The sequence below is a fragment of the Didymosphaeria variabile genome, assembly GCF_027946475.1.
Source record: "Didymosphaeria variabile strain IMI 356815 chromosome Unknown scaffold_3, whole genome shotgun sequence".
Taxonomy (NCBI): domain Eukaryota; kingdom Fungi; phylum Ascomycota; class Dothideomycetes; order Pleosporales; family Didymosphaeriaceae; genus Didymosphaeria; species Didymosphaeria variabile.
Genome location: NW_026611622.1, coordinates 4,722,086 through 4,746,390, shown reverse-complemented (window position 1 = coordinate 4,746,390; position 24,305 = coordinate 4,722,086). Strand labels below are relative to the sequence as shown.

At 37.2% G+C, this 24,305-nt stretch overlaps 4 protein-coding genes across 4 annotated transcripts; 3 read left to right on the top strand and 1 right to left on the bottom strand.

The window, feature by feature from the left end:
- Nucleotides 1–12,180: 12,180 nt before the first annotated feature.
- Nucleotides 12,181–13,466, bottom strand: N0V89_004899 (uncharacterized protein; the record flags this gene model as incomplete). Its single annotated transcript, XM_056213680.1, has 1 exon — nt 12,181–13,466. A coding segment is annotated over one exon (1,286 nt), but the record flags the coding sequence as incomplete, so codon positions are not given.
- A 1,520-nt stretch (nt 13,467–14,986) lies between these two features.
- Nucleotides 14,987–16,048, top strand: N0V89_004898 (uncharacterized protein; the record flags this gene model as incomplete). Its single annotated transcript, XM_056213679.1, has 1 exon — nt 14,987–16,048. One exon carries the CDS (start codon nt 14,987–14,989, stop codon nt 16,046–16,048), a length of 1,062 nt encoding a protein of 353 aa, XP_056073987.1.
- A 729-nt stretch (nt 16,049–16,777) lies between these two features.
- Nucleotides 16,778–17,738, top strand: N0V89_004897 (uncharacterized protein; the record flags this gene model as incomplete). The annotated part of the gene is made up of 2 exons (XM_056213678.1): nt 16,778–16,923; nt 17,042–17,738. 2 exons carry the CDS (start codon nt 16,778–16,780, stop codon nt 17,736–17,738), a joined length of 843 nt encoding a protein of 280 aa, XP_056073986.1.
- A 1,512-nt stretch (nt 17,739–19,250) lies between these two features.
- N0V89_004896 (uncharacterized protein) lies at nt 19,251–20,505 on the top strand (the record flags this gene model as incomplete). Its single annotated transcript, XM_056213677.1, has 2 exons — nt 19,251–19,257; nt 19,364–20,505. The coding sequence occupies 2 exons, from the start codon at nt 19,251–19,253 to the stop codon at nt 20,503–20,505; spliced, it is 1,149 nt and encodes a 382-aa protein (XP_056073985.1).
- Nucleotides 20,506–24,305: the final 3,800 nt, after the last annotated feature.

Here is a 24,305-nt window from a genome sequence, read left to right as displayed (position 1 = left end):
ATAGAGTAAGTAGTTAAAAGGTATTTACCTATATTATTAAAGGGGTAGTATTCTATATTATAGTAATTAGTTTAATAGGTAGTGCATACTATAGTAAGGGTATTAGCTTAGGAACTAGTTCCTGTAAAGCGTTATTAACTAGTTAAGTATAAATATTAAAGAATAGGTATTTTTACGTATTTAGGGTGTATATAGTATAAGATAGTATAAGCTTTAGATCTATAGTCCTCTATAGGTTTTATATATTAGGCTATTATAGAGAGGCTATATATTATAGAGAGGCTATATAGAACTAGCGTCTTTAGGCCTATACCTTTTAATTAAACTCCTACTTTACCTACTTTCTCTCTTCTTCGCTTTATTCTATGGCAGGTAATAGGTTTTAATAGAGTCTAGAGTGTTATATATATAGCTTTTTAATATAGCTACTTAGGAATAGAAGCTGTTAGCTATATATTCTATATTATAAAGCTACTTAGTATAGCTTAGTTAGCCGTTATAGGCCCTATTAGATAGAGAGGGTATAGTTTAGTTAGCTAATAGGCCCTATTAGATAGAGAGGGCATAGTTTAGTTAGCTAATAGGCCCTATTAGATAGAGAGGGTATGGTTTAGTTAGCTAATAGGCCCTATTAGATAGAGAGGGCACGGTTTAGTTAGCTAATAGGCCCTATTAGATAGACTTTTTATTAGTCTTAGCACTAGTCCTTTCTAGTAGTAGGGCATAAGGGCGAGTCCCTATTTAAAGAGAATTTTAACTATATTAGATACCTAGAGCTAGATAATAGGCTCTACTACTATACTCTTTAGCTATTACTACGTCTCTTATAGTAGTATTTATAGCCTAGCTATACTCCTCTTAACTAGCTTCTCTACTAGGTTACTAGTATGCTTTAGCTTTAGCTTATCTAGGCTAGTAAGCCTTACTATATAGGCTAGATACTTTAGGTTTTACCTACCTAGATACTCTAGCTATCTAGTTTAATTAAACTAACCTATTTTATTAGTCTTTACTACCTCTACTTCTAGAACCTATACTTTCTCTTTATATAGCTATAGGTCTCCTTTTTATTTATTAAGTAGTGCCTTAATCTTATTTCTATAGTTTATAGTAGCTAGGCTACTTAGTTAGCTACTATAATTTATAATAAAGTAGCGCTATAGTCTAGGCGTCTTAAAGAAGGTCTACACTTTAATTTTTATATATAGTTAAGTAGTATTACCCTTCTATAACTTCTTATATTTCTTCTTATAGTACTTTCTTAGTCTATCTATATTAATAGTAATAAAGTTATATTCTTTTATATTATAGTAGAATATATTTATTAGCTCTCTAAGCACCTTAATTAGCCTTTCTAGTAGCTATAGGAGACTAACTATCTTTAGATCCTTAATATAAAAGTATTATATTATAAACTAGATAATAGTAGGGAAGTTTAGGTACTTATAAAGGTAGAAGATATAATAACTAGGATTATAATAAGATAAGGACGCGCTAAGTTACTTAGATAGTAGTTATATAACTTACTTAGCTACTTAGGGTTTCTAAATAACTAAGTAGCTAAGAGTTATTATATAACCTACTTAGTTATTTAGGGCTCCTAAGTAACTAAGTAAGATCTCTATATAGGAATATAAGAATAAACCTTTATACTTATATTTAATCTAAGTTTTAATCTATTATTTAGATTTACTTAGGCCTCCCTTATTAACTTATTACACTTTATAAAATACTTCTATATTAATAAGAATCCCTTCTTTCTTTTCTTAGTAAGTCTTACCTAAGAACTAACCTTAACCTAATTAGGACTAGCTACCCTTTTTAGATTTAATATTTTAAACACCCTTAATATAACTATAAGGACTCCTACTTCTTTTATGGCTTTAGATAATAATACTATTACTCTAATACGTAACTCTAAAAGTAAAGTATATAAACCTAATTTATATTATAGTAATAGAAAGTATACTAATATCTAGCTTCTTTAGTTAGACCTCTACTTCTTTAAACTTAATAAATAACCTAAAGATAAATAAAAGGTTATTTTTATAGCTACGTATATATAAGGTAATACTAGAGAATAGATTTAACCCTATATAACTAAGTATCTAGAAATAGACTATAATAATAAAGATAAGAAATATATAGATAACTATATAGACGTGGTTAATATTATTAAAGACTATACTAACTTTAAGAAATATCTTAAGTAGATATTTAGAATTACTAATAAGGTACCTATTATAGTATAAAATATTTAAACTATAATGTAATAATAATTAGTAGCTAAGTATATAGTAGAATTCTATAAAAACGCTATATAACTTAACTAGAATAATAAGTTACTAATAATAATATATAAATAAGGTCTTAAGAAACCTCTATAAAAAGAACTTCTACGTAGTAGAGGAATTATTAAAACCCTTAATAAATTATATAATAAATTAATTAGGATTAATAGAGAATAGTTTATACTATAATAGGAATTTTAATATAACCTAAGAAATATTAGTTTTAGATAACTAGTACTTATAGTCTATAGGGTACTACTAAAAGGACCTTAATGTATATTATAAGACTCCTATAGATACTAGCTAATAGAAGATATCTAGTTTAACTACTTAGGTAAAGGAAAAGAAAAAGGACTAGACTTTTATAAGCCTAATACGTATATCTTAGATAGAATCTAATATTAGGGGACTAAGACTTATATATATTTTATATATAGTAAACTAGGCCATATTACTAGGAACTATAGATCTAAGAATAAGGTTATTAGGTAGTTAAATATACTTACCGTCCTAACTAAGAAAATTAAAGACGAAGAATAGACTATTATAAATACTATTAATAACCTTATACTTAATAATAAATCTAAATTAGAGTTATTAACTAATTTACAACTCTATAAGGATATAGAAGAGAAATAATCTAAAATAGTAGATAAGAAAGTTAAGTAAATACTAATACCTTATCTATAGTTTAAAGATAAAGAAGTAATCTTTACTAATAGAGTAAATATATAGGAATACTTAGATAAACTACTAATCTAACTATAAGATAGAGATATATTATTATTACCTATAATAATCTTACTATTATTCTCTATACTACTAGAAGCTTATAATAAACGCCAACTAGAAATTATTATAAAGAAAGATAGATAATAGGTAGATTATAGATATATATAATAAGACTTTAGTAAACACTTCTATAATAAGAACCTAGACTATTTATAAAAGTACTACCTAGACTACTAAAACCTATGGCACTTAAATATCTAATAGATTAAATATAAATATAACTAGTGCCTAACCTACTATAGAGCTAAGGAGCTATATAGAGGTAATTAACCACTAAATAAATAATAATACTATTAGGAATAGTATAATTACCTAATTAATAAATATAATAAATATTTATAGAATAAGTAAGAAAGATTATACTTTCTAAGTATAAATAATATATAAAATATAGTAACTAGTATACTCTATAATAGAATATATACTTAAGATAGATAGTAAACTTACTTAAATATTAATTATAGTAGATACTAGGATAATAAGTATATCTATAGATTTAGTAAGAACCCTAACTAACTAAGAATAGTTATTAATATTTATATAGAAATAAGTATAGTGTAGAAAGGTAAAGCTTCTAAAGAGAAACTATAGTAGAAGAATAACTATAGTAGAAGAAGAGGAGGGTAGAAGTAAAAGAAATAATAAAAAGGGAATATAGACTACCTAGCTTCTAAGAATAGTTTTTTTTTAGACTAGAACCTAGCCCCTAAGGCCTAAGAAACCCTTAAAGACTTATAGATAGGTAAGGAGACACTATTAGAGAGTTAAATACTATTAATAGTAAGGTATTAATTAAGCTACTAGCTTAGCTTAATAAAATATAGATTAAGGTATTATTAGATTTAGGTATATTAGAAAACTTTATATTCTAAGAAGTAGTACTATAAGTAGAACTCTAGCTAATACTTAAGAATAAAGCTTATCCCATCTATATTATAAATAGAAGTTAAATGCCAAATATACTATATATTACTTATAAAGTTACTACTATACTTTAGATCTATAGATATAGGGAGATAATTATACTTAATATACTAGATAGATCTAGGCATAATATTATATTAGAATTACCCTAGTTAGGGAAGTATAACCTATATATTAATTAGGGTTTAAGAATACTATCCTTAGAACGCTATAAATATATATTATAAGCTAAGCCTACGTAATAATAGAAATTAATAGTAGATAAGAGTGTTATTAATAATATAGACTTATAATAGAAAGTTAAAAAATAGAAATTACTCTTAGTAGACGCTAGTAGGAACTACTAGGTTATAAAGTATAAAAAGAAGAAAGAAAGTATACCCTTAGAAGTACTAAGAGAGTATAAAGTATAGATATATATATTTATAGAAAAGGAAGGAAAAGTAAACCTACTAGAATATTAACCCTAGAATTATATAATTAACCTAGAAGAAGGGAAGACGCCACCCTTTAGACTACTATATAGTAAAATAGGAGAAGAACTCTAAAAAGAATATAAATTTATTAAGATAAACCTAGTAAAAGGATATATTAGACTATTAAAGTTACTAGTAGTAAGCCCTTTTATATTTATTAAAAAGAAGGATAGATTAGATAGACTATATATTAACTACTAAGTAATTAATAATATAATAATTAAGAATAGATATCTATTACCTAATATCTTAGAGCTTAGAGATAGACTCTTATAAGTAAAAGTCTTTATAATAATAGACTTAAGAGATAGATACTACCTAATTAAAATAAAAAAAGGTAAAAAATAGAAGATAGTATTTTAATTATACTATAGACTCTTTAAGTACCTAGTAATGCCTTTTAGACTTACTAATGTACTAGTAACCTTTTAGGCACTTATTAATAATATACTCTATAAATATTTAGATATATTTATTATTATATATATAGATAATATTCTTATCTTCTCTAAGAATAAATCTAACTATACTAAGTATATATAGATAGTACTAAAAGTACTAGATAAGGTATACTTAAGGATTAAACTTAAGAAATACTAATTTAATATTAAATAACTTAAATTTCTTAGATACGTTATTACTACTAAAGGAATTAAGATGGCACTAAGTAAGATAGAGAGTATTAGAAATTAGCCTATACTAAAAACTATAAAAATATCTAAGAATTCTTAGAATTCTATAGATTTAATTAATAGTTTATTAAAGATTACGTAAAAGTTATAATACTATTAATAAACCTTACTAGAAAGGACATGCCTTTTAAATAGATAAATAAGTGTGGAATATTATTCTAACTCCTTAAAATAGTATATATTATAGAACTAGTTCTTGTTTATTTTAGGAGCGACGAACCACTATAATTTAAAACTAATGTAAGCAATCTTATACTAGGAGTATACGCGAAATAAGAATAAAATAGTAAATAGCACCTAATAGCCTACTACTTATGCAAATTTAATAACGTAGAAACACGATATAATGTATATAATAAAGAACTCTACACTATTATTAAAGCCTTAAAATACTAGAGAATATATACTCTTAGCTATTTAACGCTAGAAATCTACACTAATTATAAGAACCTACTAAGGTTCATAATAATAAAAGAACTAATACTATAATAATAAAGATAGTTATAGACTACTAAATAATATAAATTTAAGATTATCTATATAGTAGGAAAAGAAAACAGATAAGTAGACGTACTTAGTAAATAAAGTAATCTAGTAGGAGAAAAGGTTAAGACCTACTTAGTAATTCTTTATAAAAATAAAAACGGATCTTTTAAACTAATAGTAGAACTTAATTAACTTCTAGTTATAAACTAAGAAGTACCGAAATAACTATAAACTAAAATTATTAAATAATACTATAATAACCCTATATACGTACATCTAGGCATTATAAAAATAATAGAACTTATATAATAAAATTATATATTTAAAGGGATAAAAGAAGCTATAACTAGTTATATCTAAAAATATATAGAATACTAGAGGAATAAATATAGTATATACCTTAAGTATAGAGAAATATAACTAATTAGGATACTAATAGTACTTTTTAAAGACATTACTATAGACTTTATTATAGGAATACTAGACTTAATTAACCTAGCTATAAAAACCTCGTATAATAGCATTTTAGTAATTATATATTAATTTATAAGCTACGTCGAATTAATTCTATATCTAAAGAATATAATAGCTAAAGAGCTGGCTTACCTTTTTAAGATAAGTAGGTTAGATACTATAGTATTCTAAAAATAATTATTAGCGATAGAGATAAGCTCTTTATATTAAACTTTTAAATAATATTTATAGTACTTATTAGAATAAAATAGAAACTATCTATAGTATATTATCTATAGATAGATAGAAAAATAGAGAGAATAAACTAAACTATAGAAATATATCTATAAATATACTATAATAAATAGAAAAATAATTAGGTTTTACTATTACCTATAGCATAATTAGTATATAATAATAAGGTATTAATAGTAATAAGGTAAACACCTTACTATACTATGTATAGAAAATATCTAAATCTCTTTAACTAATAACTACTAACGAATATTAACGCAAAGGAAGCCATAGATATAGTAGATAATATAAAAAAATATATAATAAACTCTAAGAAAACCTTAAGAAAGCTTAATAGTAAAGTATTTTATATATAAACTAGAAACGAAAAATGGTACCTTAGCTAAAGAAGGGGATAAAGTATATCTACTTATAAAAATCTTTAAACTTAGAAGGAAAAACATAAAAAACTAGACTATATTAAAGTTAGACTATTTTATGTTTCTAAATAAATATTACTAGTAAACTATAGATTAGAATTACCACTAGATATAAAAATACACCTAGTATTCTATATATTACTATTAGAACTAGTAGACCCTAAGACACTAGTTAAAACTACCTTCTATTATAGAGCTAAAAAAGAAACTAAATTTAAAGTTAAAAGTATTATATATATAAGAACCTATAAAGGAATCTAATAGTACCTTATTAAGTAGAAAGGATACCCTAATAGTAAAAATACTTAGAAACTAAGAAGTAATCTAGATAACTATTAATAAAAGGTTAAAGAATATAAGTAAAACCTTTAGAACTCTATTATATAATAAAAGGGTAAGGACGTACCTAGCTACTAGATATAGAAGGAATATTTTCCTAGAAATTAGAAGGAAGATTATCTATTACTAACTAGATAGAGGGACAAAGCTCTATAGGACTAATAGGCTAAATAGGCTAAATAGGATCTTTATCTAACTTTACTAATACTATACTTTCTACTATAATAACTTTACTAGTATATTTCTTATTCTATAATAACTACTTCTTTAACTAATCCTCTTTTGCTTAAGCTATATATATAGCTTTAAAAGTAGTATTCTACTCCTTTTATACTTTATCTAATTACGCTTCTAACTTCTTCTTCTTAGTAACTAACTATAAGAACTTATTCTAAGTAATAGTAATATTATATTTTAAACCTTACTTCTAATACTTACTACACTTTCCTAAACTAATATAGACCTTATAAACATAGGTATATAACTAATAGAACGAATATTTTAATACTATAATAATGCTATAGTTTTTAATAGTAAAAATAAGGTTGTAATAACGCTTTATAGAATAATAGTTAGTAGGTATAATTCTTTAGGGCAAAGAATAAGAAGGGAAGGGATAATATTATAAACTAGATAATAGTAGGGAAGTTTAGGCGCTTATAAAGGTAGAAGATATAATAACTAGAATTATAATAAGATAAGGATACGCTAAGTTACTTAGATAGTAGTTATATAACTTACTTAGCTACTTAAGGTTTCTAAATAACTAAGTAGCTAAGAGTTATTATATAACCTACTTAGTTATTTAGGGCTCCTAAGTAACTAAGCGAGATCTCTATATAGAAATATAAGGATAAACCTTTATACTTATATTTAACCTAAGTTTTAATCTATTATTTAGATTTACTTAGGCCTCCCTTATTAACTTATTACACTTTGCAAGATACTTCTATATTAATAAGAACCCCTTCTTCCTTCCCTTAGTAAGTCTTGCCCGAGAACTAACCTTAACCTAATTAGGACTAGCTACCCTTTTCGGATTTAATAGTAACTAACTATAAAAACTTATTCTAAGTAATAGTAATATTATATTTTAAACCTTACTTCTAATACTTACTATACTTTCCTAAACTAATATAGACCTTATAAATATAGGCATATAACTAATAGAATAAATATTTTAATACTATAATAATACTATAGTTTTTAATAGTAAAAATAAGGTTATAATAACGCTTTATAGAATAATAGTTAGTAGGTATAATTCTTTAGGGTAAAGAATAAGAAGGAAAGGGATAATATTATAAACTAGATAATAGTAGGGAAGTTTAGGCGCTTATAAAGGTAGAAGATATAATAACTAGGGTTATAATAAGATAAAGACATACTAAGTTACTTAGATAGTAGTTATATAACTTACTTAGCTACTTAGGGTTCCTAAATAACTAAGTAGCTAAGAGTTATTACGTAACCTACTTAGTTATTTAGGGCTCCTAAATAACTAAGTAAGATCCCTATATAGAAATATAAGAATAAACCTTTATACTTATATTTAACCTAAGTTTTAATCTATTATTTAGATTTACTTAGGCCTCCTTATTAACTTATTATACTTTATAAGATACTTCTATATTAATAAGAACCCCTTCTTCCTCCCCTTAGTAAGACTTACCTAAGAACTAACCCTAACCTATTTAGGACTAGCTACCCTCTCTAGATTTAATATATCCCTAATTTTATATACTAAGGTATTATTATAGAGCCTATTATTATCTCTAGAGCCCTTATTAAGGCTACTATTACTCTATTACTTATTTATTAGTTACGTTATAGTAGTAATAGGTAGTAAACTTAGCTATAGGTTATCTATATTATAGAGTAGACTTTAGTTAAAAAGTTCCTTATTAAATATATTAAGGTCTATTATAGAATTAGTAGAGATAACTAATATTATAAGAAGAGAGTATAAAGTAGTTACCTATAGGATTTAATAGTAGAATCTTATAGTATCTACTTACCCCTAGGGGTAAGGTATAGTAGAAATTAACTATAGATATACTACTATATTATATAATACCTATTCTATATATACGCTAGCGCTAACTATAATAATTTTTAGCTAGGTACTAGCCTTTAGCGTTATAGCTTCTATAGTAGGTTTTAACTTTATTTATAGTTATTATCTCCTATGTTTTACTAATACTAGTTACCTCTAATATCCTAAACTAGTAAAAGCTTATAAAGAAAGAGATTTTAATAAATCTATAGGCTAATAAGAGTCTATAGCTAGAGAAGTATAGTATACTAAAGCTCTCTACTATCTAGCTATACTCTTATAGTAATACTATTTATAAATATTATTTAGCCTATTCCTAATAATATTAATTAGTTCTTAGCTTAGCTCCTCTATCTATATTAATATTCCTACGCCTAATAGCACTTTTAACCTATACTTTAGTAATTAGATAATAGCTAGCTCCTTAATAGATCTATATATATTTAATCCTTCTAAAACCTAGGGGAGAAGGGTACACTTCTATATTACTACTAATACCTACCCTTAAATTAAGGTATCGCCACTTAATACCTAAAATAATAGCTATTTATTTTTACTATAATAATCTAGTATATTATTATATTACTTAGAGATCTACTAAGTAATTACTAGCTATATTATAGAGAGTAGCTATTTACCTACGCTTTTTAACTAAAGCGCTAGATTATTTATAACTTCTAGGATTTAATAGATAAGATTAAGCATAGTCTAGGTAATTATAGGTAGACTAATCTTATAATTTACCTCTAGAATAAGGCTAGCTATATACTTATACTATAGAGTTAGCCCTATAAAGTTAGTAATAATAGATAGTAACTTTCTCTATATTTTATACTTAAATTATATACTATAAGTATTATAGTTTCTACTTAAAAACTTATAGAGATAGTGCTCTAGTATAATACTAGTAAACTCTTTTATATTTTTATATATATAGTTAAGAACTCTCTACTAGAGGACTTAAAACTTATCTTTAGCCTTATTACTATACTTTACCTATAGCGTAGGTACTAGGTTCTAATATAGTGTAGGCTTATTATTATTATAATCTAAGACCTTTTTAGGTTCTTTATTTAGCTACTATCCTATATAAGATATTATAGTACTTATTAGCTTTCCTTTCTACTTTATAGTCTTTAAAAGTACCTAAATATTAATAAAGCGGCGTCCTAGCTTATAAAGTATAGATTAGTATAGGTTAAAGTATATATTATTACCTATATTAGAGAAGAAGTCTTATTAGTAAGTATCTAATAGATAAGATTCTACGCTAGGTTTAATACTAGAATAAAATAAGCTCTATACTTTATCTATACTTTATACTTATAGTAAACTAGCTAGCTAGTTCTAGTTAGCTAGTTAAATATCTAGTCTATATAGGTTTTAGATCTCTAAGGTAACTTTTATAACCTTATTAAATATAGAGAACTAGTACTAAGGCGTTAGTTAGCTTAGATAAGTAGTATATATATAGATATAGATTATACTTATATTATTTATTCTATAGCTTACTATCTACTTAAATATAAAGATATTAAAAGTTACCTATCTAATTAAGGTATAGTACTACTAGGTAATTATTAGCCTCTAGCTAAGATTTCTCTATAGCGTAGCTAACTATTATACTAGAAATTTTACTTAATTACTAAGTCTAAGCTTCTCTAGCATCTTCTACTTAACTAACTAATTTAAACCTTAAAATAGCTAGCTATTATTAGATACTAAGGTTACTAGCTTAATCTATATCTAGCTATAGTTATCTAGAAGGATAATATCTTCTTAATTAGTATAAAGCTAGATCTATAAGTATAGTAGAAGTATATCTATTTTCTAGGTTAGTTTATTACCTTAGCTAGTATATATAGGGGCTAAAACCTTTATTATAGATACTATATACCTACTACTATTCTTTCTCTAGTAACTAATAAAGCTATAGATACTCTTTAAAGGCTTCTACCTAATAGTAGTTTATAATTAGCTCTACCTTCTCCCTAATAACACCCTTCTAACCTTTAAATAATAGCTACTTTAAATTACCCCCCTTAGTACTCTTAGCTATAGTAATTTAGTTACCCTTTTTTAGATAGTTTAGTATCTACTATACTTACGCCTTAGAGTAAGTAATCTATAGCTAGTAACTTATATTTTACTAAAGAATACCTACCTTATTAAAAATCTAGTAGAGGTAATACTTATAGACTTAGTTAATAGGTCTATTTATACTAATACTCTATTCTATAGTAAGTATATTAATTAGGAATCTAGCTATTACTAGTAGGTATAGCGTAACTTAGTTATAAATAGAGTCTATATCCCTAATTTCTTTAAGGGCTATATATTACCTTTTCTCTATTTAAGTAGAGATATTTATGCCTTTATACTTTATTATAGTTTTACTTTTATTAGGGTTAGAGTATTTAGGTTAAATAGTATCTTTAAAAATAAGAGGTTATTTATATATAGGTTAAGACTTTATATATTAGTATTTCTAGTATAGACCCTTTACCTCTAGGGGTAAGTAATACCTAAGCTTATTAGCCCCTACTAGGTATTCCTAGTAGGCCTTCTATTCTTTACCCCTAGGGGTAGCTTTCTACCTTCTTTACCCCTAGGGGTAGCTACTATTTTTGCCCCTAGGGGTAACCTAACCCTACCTTAGTAGTATGGTTTAGGGATATAGTATAGGAGTATAAGTATAAAGACCTTATACTTATATTTAACCTAAGTTTTAATCTATTATTTAGATTTACTTAGGCCTCCCTTATTAACTTATTATACTTTATAAGATACTTCTATATTAATAAGAACCCCTTCTCCTCCCCTCTATAAGTCTTACCTAAGAACTAACCTTAACCTATTTAGGATTAGCTACCCTTCTTAGACTTAATAATAACGCGTTATGTAATTAAGACATTATATATTAATAGTGGGTCTCATAGTTATGGTATAAGTGGTCGCCCTAATGGTGCTTTAGCTTATCCAATTATATATGTATATTTAGGAGCCGCGAACTACATATGGAAGTATAATCTTTCCACCTAGCCTAATCCTATTCGTGCCGCGAAATAGCTCCTGGGATCTATCAGGCCCATTATGCCTCATGGGAGGAATGATCTCCTCCTCGTCGGTCGCCTGTAACGCGACCGCAAACCTGCATCCTTTAGGAACGAGGATAGAGGTACATGGCATTGGTATTTTCACGTTGTACCATTCGTCTTCCTCAACTGGCGCGGGCTTTAGCTGTTCCAGCATGGGTCTATCCAGCCTTGAATCCTTCGAGAGCGTCCGATGGGATAGTCGTAGCCAGCCGCGAAGGAGAGAGACAGCCGGCTCGTCGTGGTTGCCCCGGACCTCAACCTTCGTACCGCTCGGGTCGATGATGTAGAAATATACAAAGATATCCATATCTCTGGCGTCGGTAGAAACGGTCAGGTCAAGGTGGGGATACCCCAATATCTCAAAGTCTGCATTCAAGACGTCCGTTTGGAAGAGGTCGCTCCCGCCCGTAAGGCCAGCGTACTCAATCGCCTTGTCCTGGGTTGAAGAAGTGTACGGCTCGAAAGACAGACAGCCCATAGGTGCCAGGTAGAGCGGGGTAAAAACAGCATCTTGCGGCGGCCATGACTTCTCAGACCGATAGAAGTTCTCAGCCCCGCGACGAATGAGTAATTCAACCCGCGGGGAAGATTCGAGGCCGTTATCAAGTTTTCCTTTCAGAAAATAGTCCAAGAATTGAATCTGCCTCGCGATCTGAGCCGCGTCGTAGTATGCGGCAAGGTGGTTGCCTGTGTGCATTTCTAAAAACTTCCATGTTGACGAAGCTTGCTCGAACGACCTTGCATTACCAGGAAGGTGAACTTCGGAGTCCATCCAATTGCCTGCGGTCAGGATCGGGACTTTGATCTTTGCCAACTGCCTCTCCCGATCGAGTACAGGCCAAGGCCCCTCACTGCGCCACAGCCACTTCGTTTGCAGAGCTTCATAGTCAAAGCGCTGCTTCATAAGCTGAGCGTCATTGAGACCTTCATTTCTGCCGTACTGTTGTGGAACGATAGTGTTGTTAAACCAGTGTTTTTGAAATCCAGTGTGCCACACTCCGCCTTGACGGACTGTGTCACCGTACATGTCGGTCAAGGCCTCGTACGGGACTATGGCCGTAAGATGAGGGGGCTGCTGCATGGCTGCCCAGTAGCAAGCCATGCCAAAGTAGCTTATGCCGCACATGGCGACCTTGCCGGATGACCAATCTTGGGTACCAGCCCATTCCACGACATCGTAGGCGTCTGTAGATGCTCAGTCAGCCAAATATGAGGATCGGGTAACAGATGATTGACCCTGCCCTTCTGAGTCTTCGTTAATAAGCGCGGTACGACCCAGACCAAACACGTCAAGAACGCCTGGACTAGCGCCAGACCCGCGCACGTCGCATCTCACATGAGCATAGCCATGTTTTCTGACCTGAAATCCGTCAATGAAACGACCCCCCAGCGGGGACCACGATGTTCACCCAGACGATTGGATCGGGGCATTCGAAGCAGGCATCGGGTCCGAGGGGATCGATGGCCTGTGCCATGTTCGAATACATATCTGTGTGCGGTTTTCCAAAGTCTCCAAAGAAGATGTCCTTGCCATACGGGCCTAAGGTGAGGAGAACAGGAAACTTTTCAGCCTTTGCGCGAATAGGAAGGTACACATTAGCACAGATCTCGCTTCCATCGCGAAGCGGAATATAAACGTCTTTGATACGCTTGTATCCGTCACGAATGGTTTCCTCTGTTACTCGATGAGGGACAGTTTGAAATATCTCTGGGTGCGGAAAAGACATTACACGTGATAGAAATGTCAAACAAGACAATACGGAATTAGTGAAAGCAGATGAACGTCCGGCCCCGTCGACTTTTATGTGCTCCAGTCTAGTGTCCTACAATAGATAAGGCCAGGGCATGTGCTTGGTGCCGAGGCACTTTTACAATTCCACAAGATAGTCTCTCATTCGTTTTCATGTAGGTGCAGTATCAAGCCGGAACGACCCGTAATCCCAGTCACGGTAAGTAGTATCGGCAAATTCATCACGCGATTCTACAAGATTTGGACTACGTTCCCCGCAATATAGCTTTGGTTAGCTTCCGTCGCTTCCTAGTTGCCATCTCGGACCTTCAAACCACCCGTGGCCCGATTAAAGATGCAGTTTACCACGAGTAAGTAATTAGCAAACCCCACTACCTTAGTTAGCTTCCACAGCGCTCATGTTTGTTTCAATTCCATTCTTCTCTGCTTTATAAAGATTCTCTAAATGTGAACACACACTCTCTCTGAACTCTTTATTACTTTCTTAATAAGAGAGAAATTACTTGTGTAATCACTGCCAACTTGAAGTAATGTAAACTTGTGGTGTTGCTGAGGTAGATCGCTGTTAAGGCGCGAAAAGTTAGTGGGGTGCGAAGTTCGTTGACCGGGTACGTTAATCGGTCGAATTTCTTAGCTGAGCAATGACTGTTCGTTCTCATATACGTGTTGTGAATGGACAGCGTGGCTAATAACCATTTTTTGAAAAGCCTCGCAGCAGGGATCTCCCCGATCTGAATTTGAAAACGCGCGGCCCCACACATATACGCGTTTCGGAATTTTCGAGGGTCGGTTGCTCCGTTCCAATTGACATCTGATCGCTCCCACCATTTCCTGTCAGGCAATCGAGACAACATTTCCGCGTACAAAGCAGCGAAAGCAGCGCTTGGAGCGTCATAACACCTTATCTTCCCTCGTCTTCAGAAGAAGTCAAAGTGCGTTTCAGCATCCAATCGACATGGCCTCGAACAACAAATGCATCTGGGTAGACGCGAATGGTAAGCTGTCCATCCGGCCCGTTATCGAAGAGTACGAACCCTCTGGCGGCCAGGCACTGGTTAAAGTCGCGTATTCTGCGATCAACCCAGCCGACCTTGCACACGCACGAGCCTTGGGCTTCAACAACAGCGTATGTGGCTACGAATTCTGTGGCACTGTCGTTGCAACCGGTCAGACGTCCCGGTACGCCGTAGGAGACGTCGTGTTTGGGTCCAATGAGCCTGGCCCCAGGAGACCACCCTTCTATGGCGCCCACCAAGACTTTCTGATCACCGAATCGAATTCACTGTCCATGCGGCTGGACAACAAGGATGTGTCTCACCCCGACGCGGCGGCAATGTCCATTATGGTCCGCACAGCAGCGGACGCTCTGCTCAATCATTTCGGCCTTCGCCTTCCCGCTGGCGAGCAGAATCCGAACCTCGGACATCCGGGCGCTCTGGTCATCTGGGGCGGCGCCAGTGCAGTCGGAACCGCCGCGATTCAACTGGCTCGGGCATTGAATATCGACTCGATATTTGTTACCGCGTCGCCTCGGAATTTCGAAGCACTACAGAGGATCGGCGCGTCTCTGTGCTTCGACTACCGTGACGAGCACGTGGTTGCTAATATCCAGACCGCTCTTGAACAATCCGCCGTTCCATTGACCATGGTCTTCGACACAGTGTGCAAGGGGGGTCGAATCAACACCATCAAGCAATGCGAATCTCTCTCTACTTCAGCGAACATCCAATTCGCGTGTACACTTCCTCAACCCGGGAATCCGAGATGGAATATGGTCTTGGCATCGCGGGCAAACGACTTCCCCTTTCCGCCGCCGCTGCCGCCGAGGAAAGCATCCCCCAAATGTGAAGCGCGCCTCGAGGAGGCAGTGAGCTGGGCTGTTCACAATTATGGAGCCGGGTTTGTCGTCCCGAAAGTGACTGTTGTGGAAGGCGGGCATGCAGGCCTTGCTGCGATCCATGATGTATTCGAGGGCCGGAACAGTTTTCAGAAAGTAGTCATCAAAACTCCAATCTAGCATGAGCTTGCCGTCATTAATGGAAGCTTTTGATATGGATTTGCATGCGTTATCTCACTTGGAACAGCCTCGACTGGGGGCGCCTCTCGCGTTATACAACGATTTCGACTACGATAGCTAATACAAGAATCTACAAAACTGGCGCATCTAGCCTTGGACTAACTCATGCCATATGAACTGTACCCTTTAATAGGTTCTTGGGGTGATGCGAGTATGACAGTCTTTTCGTTAACCCTTACACATGGACAACAGTTGACTTCCCCATAAAACCTGTTTTGCGACGTGGAGCGGTTTTGAATCCTTGGGGTGGGAAAAGACATGATAGTTGATCTCTAGGACATACGGGTACGATATAGGATTGTTGAAAAGTACAACAATGTCTTGTCCATGCGTGAGTGACATGCCGATATAACTACCCGTCTCCTCAGCTGCGGGTTAGACCACCTCATTTCGCGCAGATCGTTTTCGCCGGTAACCGCTTTCAGAACACTGTTTGGCTCCGAGAGCGACCGATTGGCCACACCCCTTCAATCTAGTCTAGCTTCATTGTCAGTACATCCGACTAGACGCAAGTCTGAAGCTCAGAACAACGGGCAACTTCGTATGCCCCGATATATGTGCCGATCGTTGATCGGAATCAGGCTGCCCGAATGCGCATAAAATAAACAAAGTTCTCCGCAATAAAAATCTGAAGTATCATTATAGTGCGCACTTCATAGACATTACGCCATGTCCTCTCACAAAACTTCTCACCTAAAGCAAATTGCATGCTTGCGCCGCAAGGCTAATCTTACGCGCAAAGAGTTCTTCGATCACCACTTCCAAATACACGGTGCTATATCGGACAAGCCGAATTCGCCTAACGAGAAACCTCAGTGGGTTGTCCTTTTCTTTTCTCTTTTTCTTTGTTATACTCTTCCTCTTCTAGTTCACACAGCACAAACACAACGTATGTCTAGCCTACAAAATCACACGTAATTAATAGGTGCGTAGCAAATACATCCAAGTGCACTTTTTCGACACCGCTTTCGGCGAACGACCTGGTGGCGTCCTAGGCACCAGCAACCACCCTTGGACTGGCCGCGATGACATGACAGAACTATACTTCCGAAATTGGGACCACATAAAGGCTTGTTTCGGCTCTGATCACGTCCACCATGTCGTCGGACCAGATGGCCTGAACTTTAATGATCTCGAAACGGCGATTCCATTGATGGCGGAGGAGAAGCCTTTGAAATTCAACGGTAGCCTATCCGGTGCTTCTGTGAAAGCGGAGGGAAGCAGGACCGTTGCGGTGCTCTACCTTGCAGTGCCAGTCTCCGCCCAAGACAGGGAGGAGCGGCTCGAGAGGATTTTCTCGCCAGCCTTGACCAAGGCGCTCCTGACCCATGCCTCTAACGAAGTTTACGGCCTCCTGGCTAACATCAGCATCCCTTCCGAGCAATTCGACATTCGAGCTTACTTTGGTGGAAAGAACATGCCCGAGTACCCGGTAACATACAAGATCTTCATCAAGGATGCTGGATCTGTGAGCGCGGTGCGGAAGGCGCAAAAAGCGTTTATAGAGAGCGTAGGAGAAAAGGTCGACGACAGTAATACGTTCATTGCTTTTGGGGTGGAGGGAATGGTTTTGGATGTTGGGAATGGCGTGAAGGTGAGTAGCCGATGGAGAGTAAAGACTGGAAGATGATTAACGTAGTGGTAGTTTGATAAGAACCGACAGCCCCAACTGCCTACACTATAACCAATGGTCGATTTCACCCTTCTGAAGATAGCCACCGGGTCCTAAGGAATTGGGATATTAGCGAGGAGAACATCAAATGAATAAACCGGCCCCTGAGGCGGACGAGGGTCTCGCTTAGCACAGTGACGTACTCGATAGTTGCACCACATTCGCGATGATGGTTGTAGGATCGTTGCTTGTAATGAGAAGCGTCACAAGTCGCAAGTGAACAATGTCAAACTTGCGAAAGGTGTGAGTTCGAGCTGTTTCGCGAATTTAGGCAAGAATAGGACATGACTAAAGGCATATTTGAGCGCGATCCTCAAAAGAGATGTATTGGGGTTAGATACGTAGCAGCCCCAAGTAGATACGCTCTGTTAGACGGAATCGATATAAATTCTTCCGTAAACTAGTTATACTAATATAGAGTCTTTGCGGGGCACGCGGGGTAGCTACAGCGCTAGCAAATCGTAGGATCCTTCCGATGAAAAGGACGGAGAAACATCGTCTGTTAGCTGGAAAAGCATTAGCTAATTATGCGAGTCAGAAAAACTCGGCGATCGTATATATCGAGGTGCGCACCCGTTTTCCCAACAAGTACAATCTGCCTAACAATGGCGCGATGTATAGCAGCAATTGCAATTGCAGCACAAGCTGTCTCAGCTGCTCTGAACACTGCAAGCCTCGCGACTCAATACTTCGGCAACGACGCAGCCTGGTACAAGAACCGAATTCCTTTCTTTGAGATTTCTGACGCTCAAATTCAATCTGTATACTACTACAGGTGGAAGATCTTCCGAGCTCATCAGCGAGACCTTGGTTCAAGGGGATATGTGTCCACAGGCAAGCAAACTCAAATGCACTAGCTGGCAGGCTGACTTTACTAATGAATCTCTGCAGAATTCCTAGATGATGTTGGCTGGCAACTTGAGCCTTGGGCCACTCTCAACGATGCGACTGGGTTTCATATTGGTGAAGGTCGTTGGCTGCGCGATCGCCGCTTTACGGAAGACTATATTCGCCACATGTATGAGGGTGGTGCGAATGATCGGCACTTTACTGATTATATGGCCGACTCCGTATATGGGCGGTATCTTGTCGACGGCGATCAATCCTTCTTGACTGCCCAGCTGAACTATATGACGAACCTCTATGGCCAGTGGGACGACTCTTACAACACGACCAGAGGTCTTTACTGGCGGGAGCCGCTGACGGATGCGACTGAATACACTATATCATCGATCGACGCCAGCGGGGGTCAAGATGGATTTACCGGAGGCTTCGCGTATCGCCCATCAATCAACTCGTACATGTGGGCCAACGCTATCGCAATTGCCAATGTTGCCGATCTGGCTGGCCAATCTAGCGTTGCCACGACCTACAGACAGAAAGCTGCGACCTTAAAAAGTACGTTCCAGGCACAAATATGGAACACCACGCTTCAGCACTTTATCGATCGTCAGCAGCGAAGTACTAGTTATGTCACGTAAGTCTAACTAAACGCAATTGCTAGTACTTGTATGCTGAGACAATTGCTGATTTCTATCTTTCTCCTAGTGAATGGCAGCCAATCCGAGGCCGGGAGCTGGTAGGCCTCGTCCCTTGGATGTTCGGGATGCCCGACAATGTAGACAAGTACAATCAAGCTTGGAAGCACCTGATTGACACCTCGAAACTACGTGGATCTAACGGTATGCGCACAAATGAGCCTAGCTACCAATACTATATGCGGCAGTATCGCTACGAAGGGTCGAACCGCGAGTGTCAGTGGAATGGCCCAGTGTGGCCATACCAGACTACTCAAGTATTGCTTGGCATGGCGAATCTACTAAACTCGTATACGCAGAGCATAATTAGCAAGACGGACTACTTGTACGAAATCAGGAGCTACACTCGACTGCATTACAATGGCGTTGTATTGAATCTTCAGGAGGACTATGAACCCGATAAGACGGGCGCTATTGTTGGTCTAGCCCGCTCACCCCACTATTTCCACTCTGGATACAACGATCTTATAATTTCTGGTCTGGTCGGTATTCGCCCTCGCGCAGATAACACCTTAGAGGTCAATCCACTAGTCCCCACCGGCTCCGACATCTCCTATTTCCGTCTGCAAGATATCAGCTACCACGGACATTCCATCGCCGTGGAGTGGGACAGCACCGGTTCCCGTTATAGCCGTGGTGTGGGACTTAAAGTAGAAGTTGACGGTGTAGTCGTTGCTTCCGCCGCGACGATCCAGCGCCTCACGGCCACCATCAGTAAGGGGACCCCACCTGCGATCATCCGCACCAACATTACGAAGTCCACTCAATTATATCGTGACCAATACCCAAAGGGCTCTGCCTCTTCCGGAACGGCTGCCGAGAACCTCCACGATGCCATCGATGGCCGTGTCTGGTTCTTTCCTGAGTTGCCCAACGGCTGGAACTCTGATGCCCAGAGCGCAGACAGCACGCAATGGTACACTATTGATTTCGGAACATCCACCTCTCTCAGCGGCTGCACACTTGCATTCTACGACGACGGAGCTACCTTCATTGCTCCTCCGACCTACGACATCCTTCAACTCGTCAACGGAGCGTGGGTCAAGATCAACGGGTATGGAGAAACATTGCTGGCCAATGGTATAACAAATGTTCAATGGAGTGCTGTAAGTACGAATCAACTAAGAGTATCGTTTCCTCAGAAAGCCGGAAAGAGGGTGAGATTGGTAGAGTTTAAGGCCTTTTAATTGGGCGCGAAATGCGTAAGGGATCTCACGATGCTTAAGTAACCCTCGCTAAGAAAAAACCAATTTCTCTACTTGGCTCTGGCTTATGCACATGTTTAAATCTTAGTAAGGTTAATCTATATTATGGAGCGTTCGCTCGAAGGCGGGTACAAGCATTCACTGTCGAAATGATGAACAACTTGATTGGCCAAACCGAGGGATATCTGCATGTTTGCGGCACAGGATGTACAGCGTGTATGTAACTCGCCCAACGCGCATATCACAAATCGAGCGCGATAAGCATACTCGAGGCTCGGAGAAATGAGCCGCCAGCCACTATCGCATCTATAGAGCGGCAGATTGGCGGATTATGGTGTGATACCCATCCACGGCTGCATAATCACCGGCAGGTGGCACAATGTCTACCAAGATCGACTATCATAGCGAAGAGCAGACAGATACGCAACGTCTATTCTGCAGCCTGCTCCAATAGCACACATGGTGGACTGCGTCGCCTGATCAGCTCTTGGTTTACGACCTGCACCCTCCGCACCCCTCTTAACTGTGTGCACAAATATCAAATGACCCTTCCTACTACTCGGCCTTGTGTCCTTTGCACATGATTCTCTACTAATTATTCTCCCCCAAGGATCATCATCGTTGTTGCTTTTGCGAACACGACGACTAGCGATGGCTCAAGCCGAGGATCACGCAGGATCGCGTATCAGCGGCGGGTCAACGCGATGCGACTTCTGAAGTCATTATACACCTGATGGCTGTCTCAGTTTGACCAAAGCCTTTATCAGCGACGAGGAGGTCCCTCCGTATGCAATCCTCTCGCATACGTGGCGGGATGGGCATGAGGTGACCTTTGACGACCTATCGACTGGCAACGGAAAGGAAAAGGCTGGCTACAGCAAGATTCTGTTCTGCGCACGATTAGCTCAGCGCGACGGTCTGCACAGGTCAGTTTAAGAAGCATCGATTCTGTCATTAAGGCATCTTCAAGGCTACTGTGACGAATTTACCATCCCAGCATACAAAAACCCCACAACCGGTTTCCTCACCTCTCCATCGCTAAAAGAGCAATGGCCCGCCTCATTTCGCGAGTCCTCCTTTGTTACCCCCCATTTTAGCGGCCTAGCTACGATCTCCTCTCTCGCATCATCCTCCTTCTGCGCACCATCAGCATCCCACACATGGCAAGCCGCACTAATAAGAGCACTATTTGTGCCACCAAGCGGCATCCCTCCGGCAGGATATCTCGCAATAGCCGCGACAAGAAAGCACACGATCACGACCGCCGATCCCACAGCAATGCTAGTAAGAATTGCAGGTGCAGAATATACCAGCGCAGTATGTAAGTCATCCGCTGTATATACCTCACCAGCTATAACATGCTTATAAAGCTGCTCAATGCTGTGCAAAGTCCCATTGTTGTCCAGATTCCACTGGTGAACCGGGAGACCATCGATGCGAGCGAGGAAGACGGATTGAGAGACTAGCCAGTGCAGCGTGGCGAAAGCGAGCTGCAGCGGTATGCTGAAAGTGTAGGGTAGTGAAAGGAAGTAAGTTGAGCGCTGGCTCGGGGTTGGATTGGTGACGCGGAGTGGGGCCCGCTTGACAGAGTACTGTGTCCATTCGCGATTAGCTAGCATGACTGTAAATATGCCATTGTAGGTGAGGTATAGGAAGGCTATTATGGCTTGGGGTAAATTAGCGAGGAGAACAGTGGTGGTGATGGAGTTGTTATTGAGGATGTCGAGGTTTATGGTGAAGTCTGCAGTTGAGGTTTAGTTCAATGTGTATGTGGTAGGGAATGTAGCAGGAAACAGACTCACTCATGTCAAAGTGACCGAACCCATTAGTACTACAGTGGCCGTCCCTGTCACAGTATGGTTTCGTCCGTGTGTATAGTCCTATCGCTATACTTATTGTTGTGATGTACCTACGCCTCGACCATTAGCCGCTGTACTCAGTGGCATGTTGCGTTGCTACAACGTTAAGCGGTCCGCATCTTACAGAAGGAGTGCGATAAACCAGCGTCTGCAGCTCACCGTTGTGAACCAAGGAACTCTCTTTGGCTTCTGAAATGCGACGCCATGTAGATTCTCTCGTGGGGTATTCCATCTCTTAGCTATGTCCTGTTTTGGCAGTAGACAGCAGCCTTTGGTGGTAGTGTCTGGTGCTCGAACGAAAGATTGCACAGCGTCGCCAACGGTGACGATGGTGTTGTGGTCCAATTTCTTGAGCATCGCAATCATGGCTGCGACTTTACCGATATTGCATGCGATAACGAGGTAAAGAATCGTTTGACTGAACTGGAGTCTGCAGGGTTGTTTGGGCATTTTCTGACTCAAACAATCTGCAAATCGTTAGAACCATAGGATATAGCTTTGTCGGCCGTGAGAGTACTCACACTCGTAAGTGATAGTGTCACCGTCAGAATCGGTTTTAAGACCATTCGTTTTCCAGTAATTGTAGAGTTGCCAAGATGAAGAAGGGGTAGCATTCAGGCCATGAGTACCGTAGCGCGGGAGGGGGGAAATTGAACATGCTGAGGATAGCGAGAGTGAATTGAGCAGCTTTCTAAAAGCTGTTACAAAGGTAATAGTTGCCTAATAGGTCGCAACTTTACTATAGTGTTATTATATAATAGTTGCTCTTTAAGGGGTAGATGTTACCTCTATTAGCAGATATTACCTTTATTAGTATAATATTATGCTAAGGGCTTGTTAACATACTAAAATCTATTATAGAGACCTTTATTAGGTGTTCTTAGGTCTTAGCAGTCTTTAGATAACGCCTTATAGGGTGAATGTTCCCTAAAGAGCGCTATACGCCTTACTATAAGGTACGCCACTTTAAGTTATACTAGAAGGCATGTCTCTGTAGTACTTAGGAAAGGATAGTAGGTTTCTAATAGCCTATAGATATAGTATAGTGTAGGTATCCTGTAAGGTAGGAGGCACTTATAGGCTCCTTCCTAATATATATATATACTAATATGCTAGAATAAGTGTCTGATAGATGTTAAGTAGATAACACCTGTTAGATTTTCTCTACTTAAGATAAACCTATGAGCATAACAATGTTACTTTCTACTTACAGGTTGTGCCTATAAAACAGGGTGACGGCGCTCTGTATACAACGTGCTCAAAAACCCTAATCACACGCTACGGTATTCCGATACTCCAGCGTCGGGACGCCGAACCCATCTCCGGCATCCAAAATAGTGGGTGCACTGTAACGCGAGATACACTCGTCGCTGGTAAGATTCTCCCATAGCGAAGTATTCAGGTATTGATCGTTGAGGACATGTCTTTGCCACACCGAGATCACGAAACCGTCCGATGAGGCTTTCTGGGTGAAGAAAGTGGGATCTACAAGAGCGAAATCCACTATGAATTCTCCTTGAGTTTCGAAGAGCACAGAGTTGAAACTGGGTTAAGCAGCAGTATATCCTCTAAGAAAGGAGTAAAATCGGGTTCCAAATTACACGAAATGCAAAGGCACGCTGCTAATGCCAAGAAGGAACCATAACCCCAACCGCAGCGCGCTAATAGACGCCAGATTTCGCAATCCGGGTATCCCAATATCTAGCCACTTCTTCCGCGCATGCGCAGCATCGATTTCCTGTCGCGTACGCGCAATTAGGCGTTGCATACAGTAGTTTGAGGCGCCCAAGAGGAGCGTGCTTGGAAGATTAACAACAAAATGTAACCCTTGGTTCAAGCGCGATACGAATTTGCAGTCACCAGTATATGCGGTCGCAATTTCCTCATCTGGTTTCCAAGACACACCCGCAACGATGGCAATGG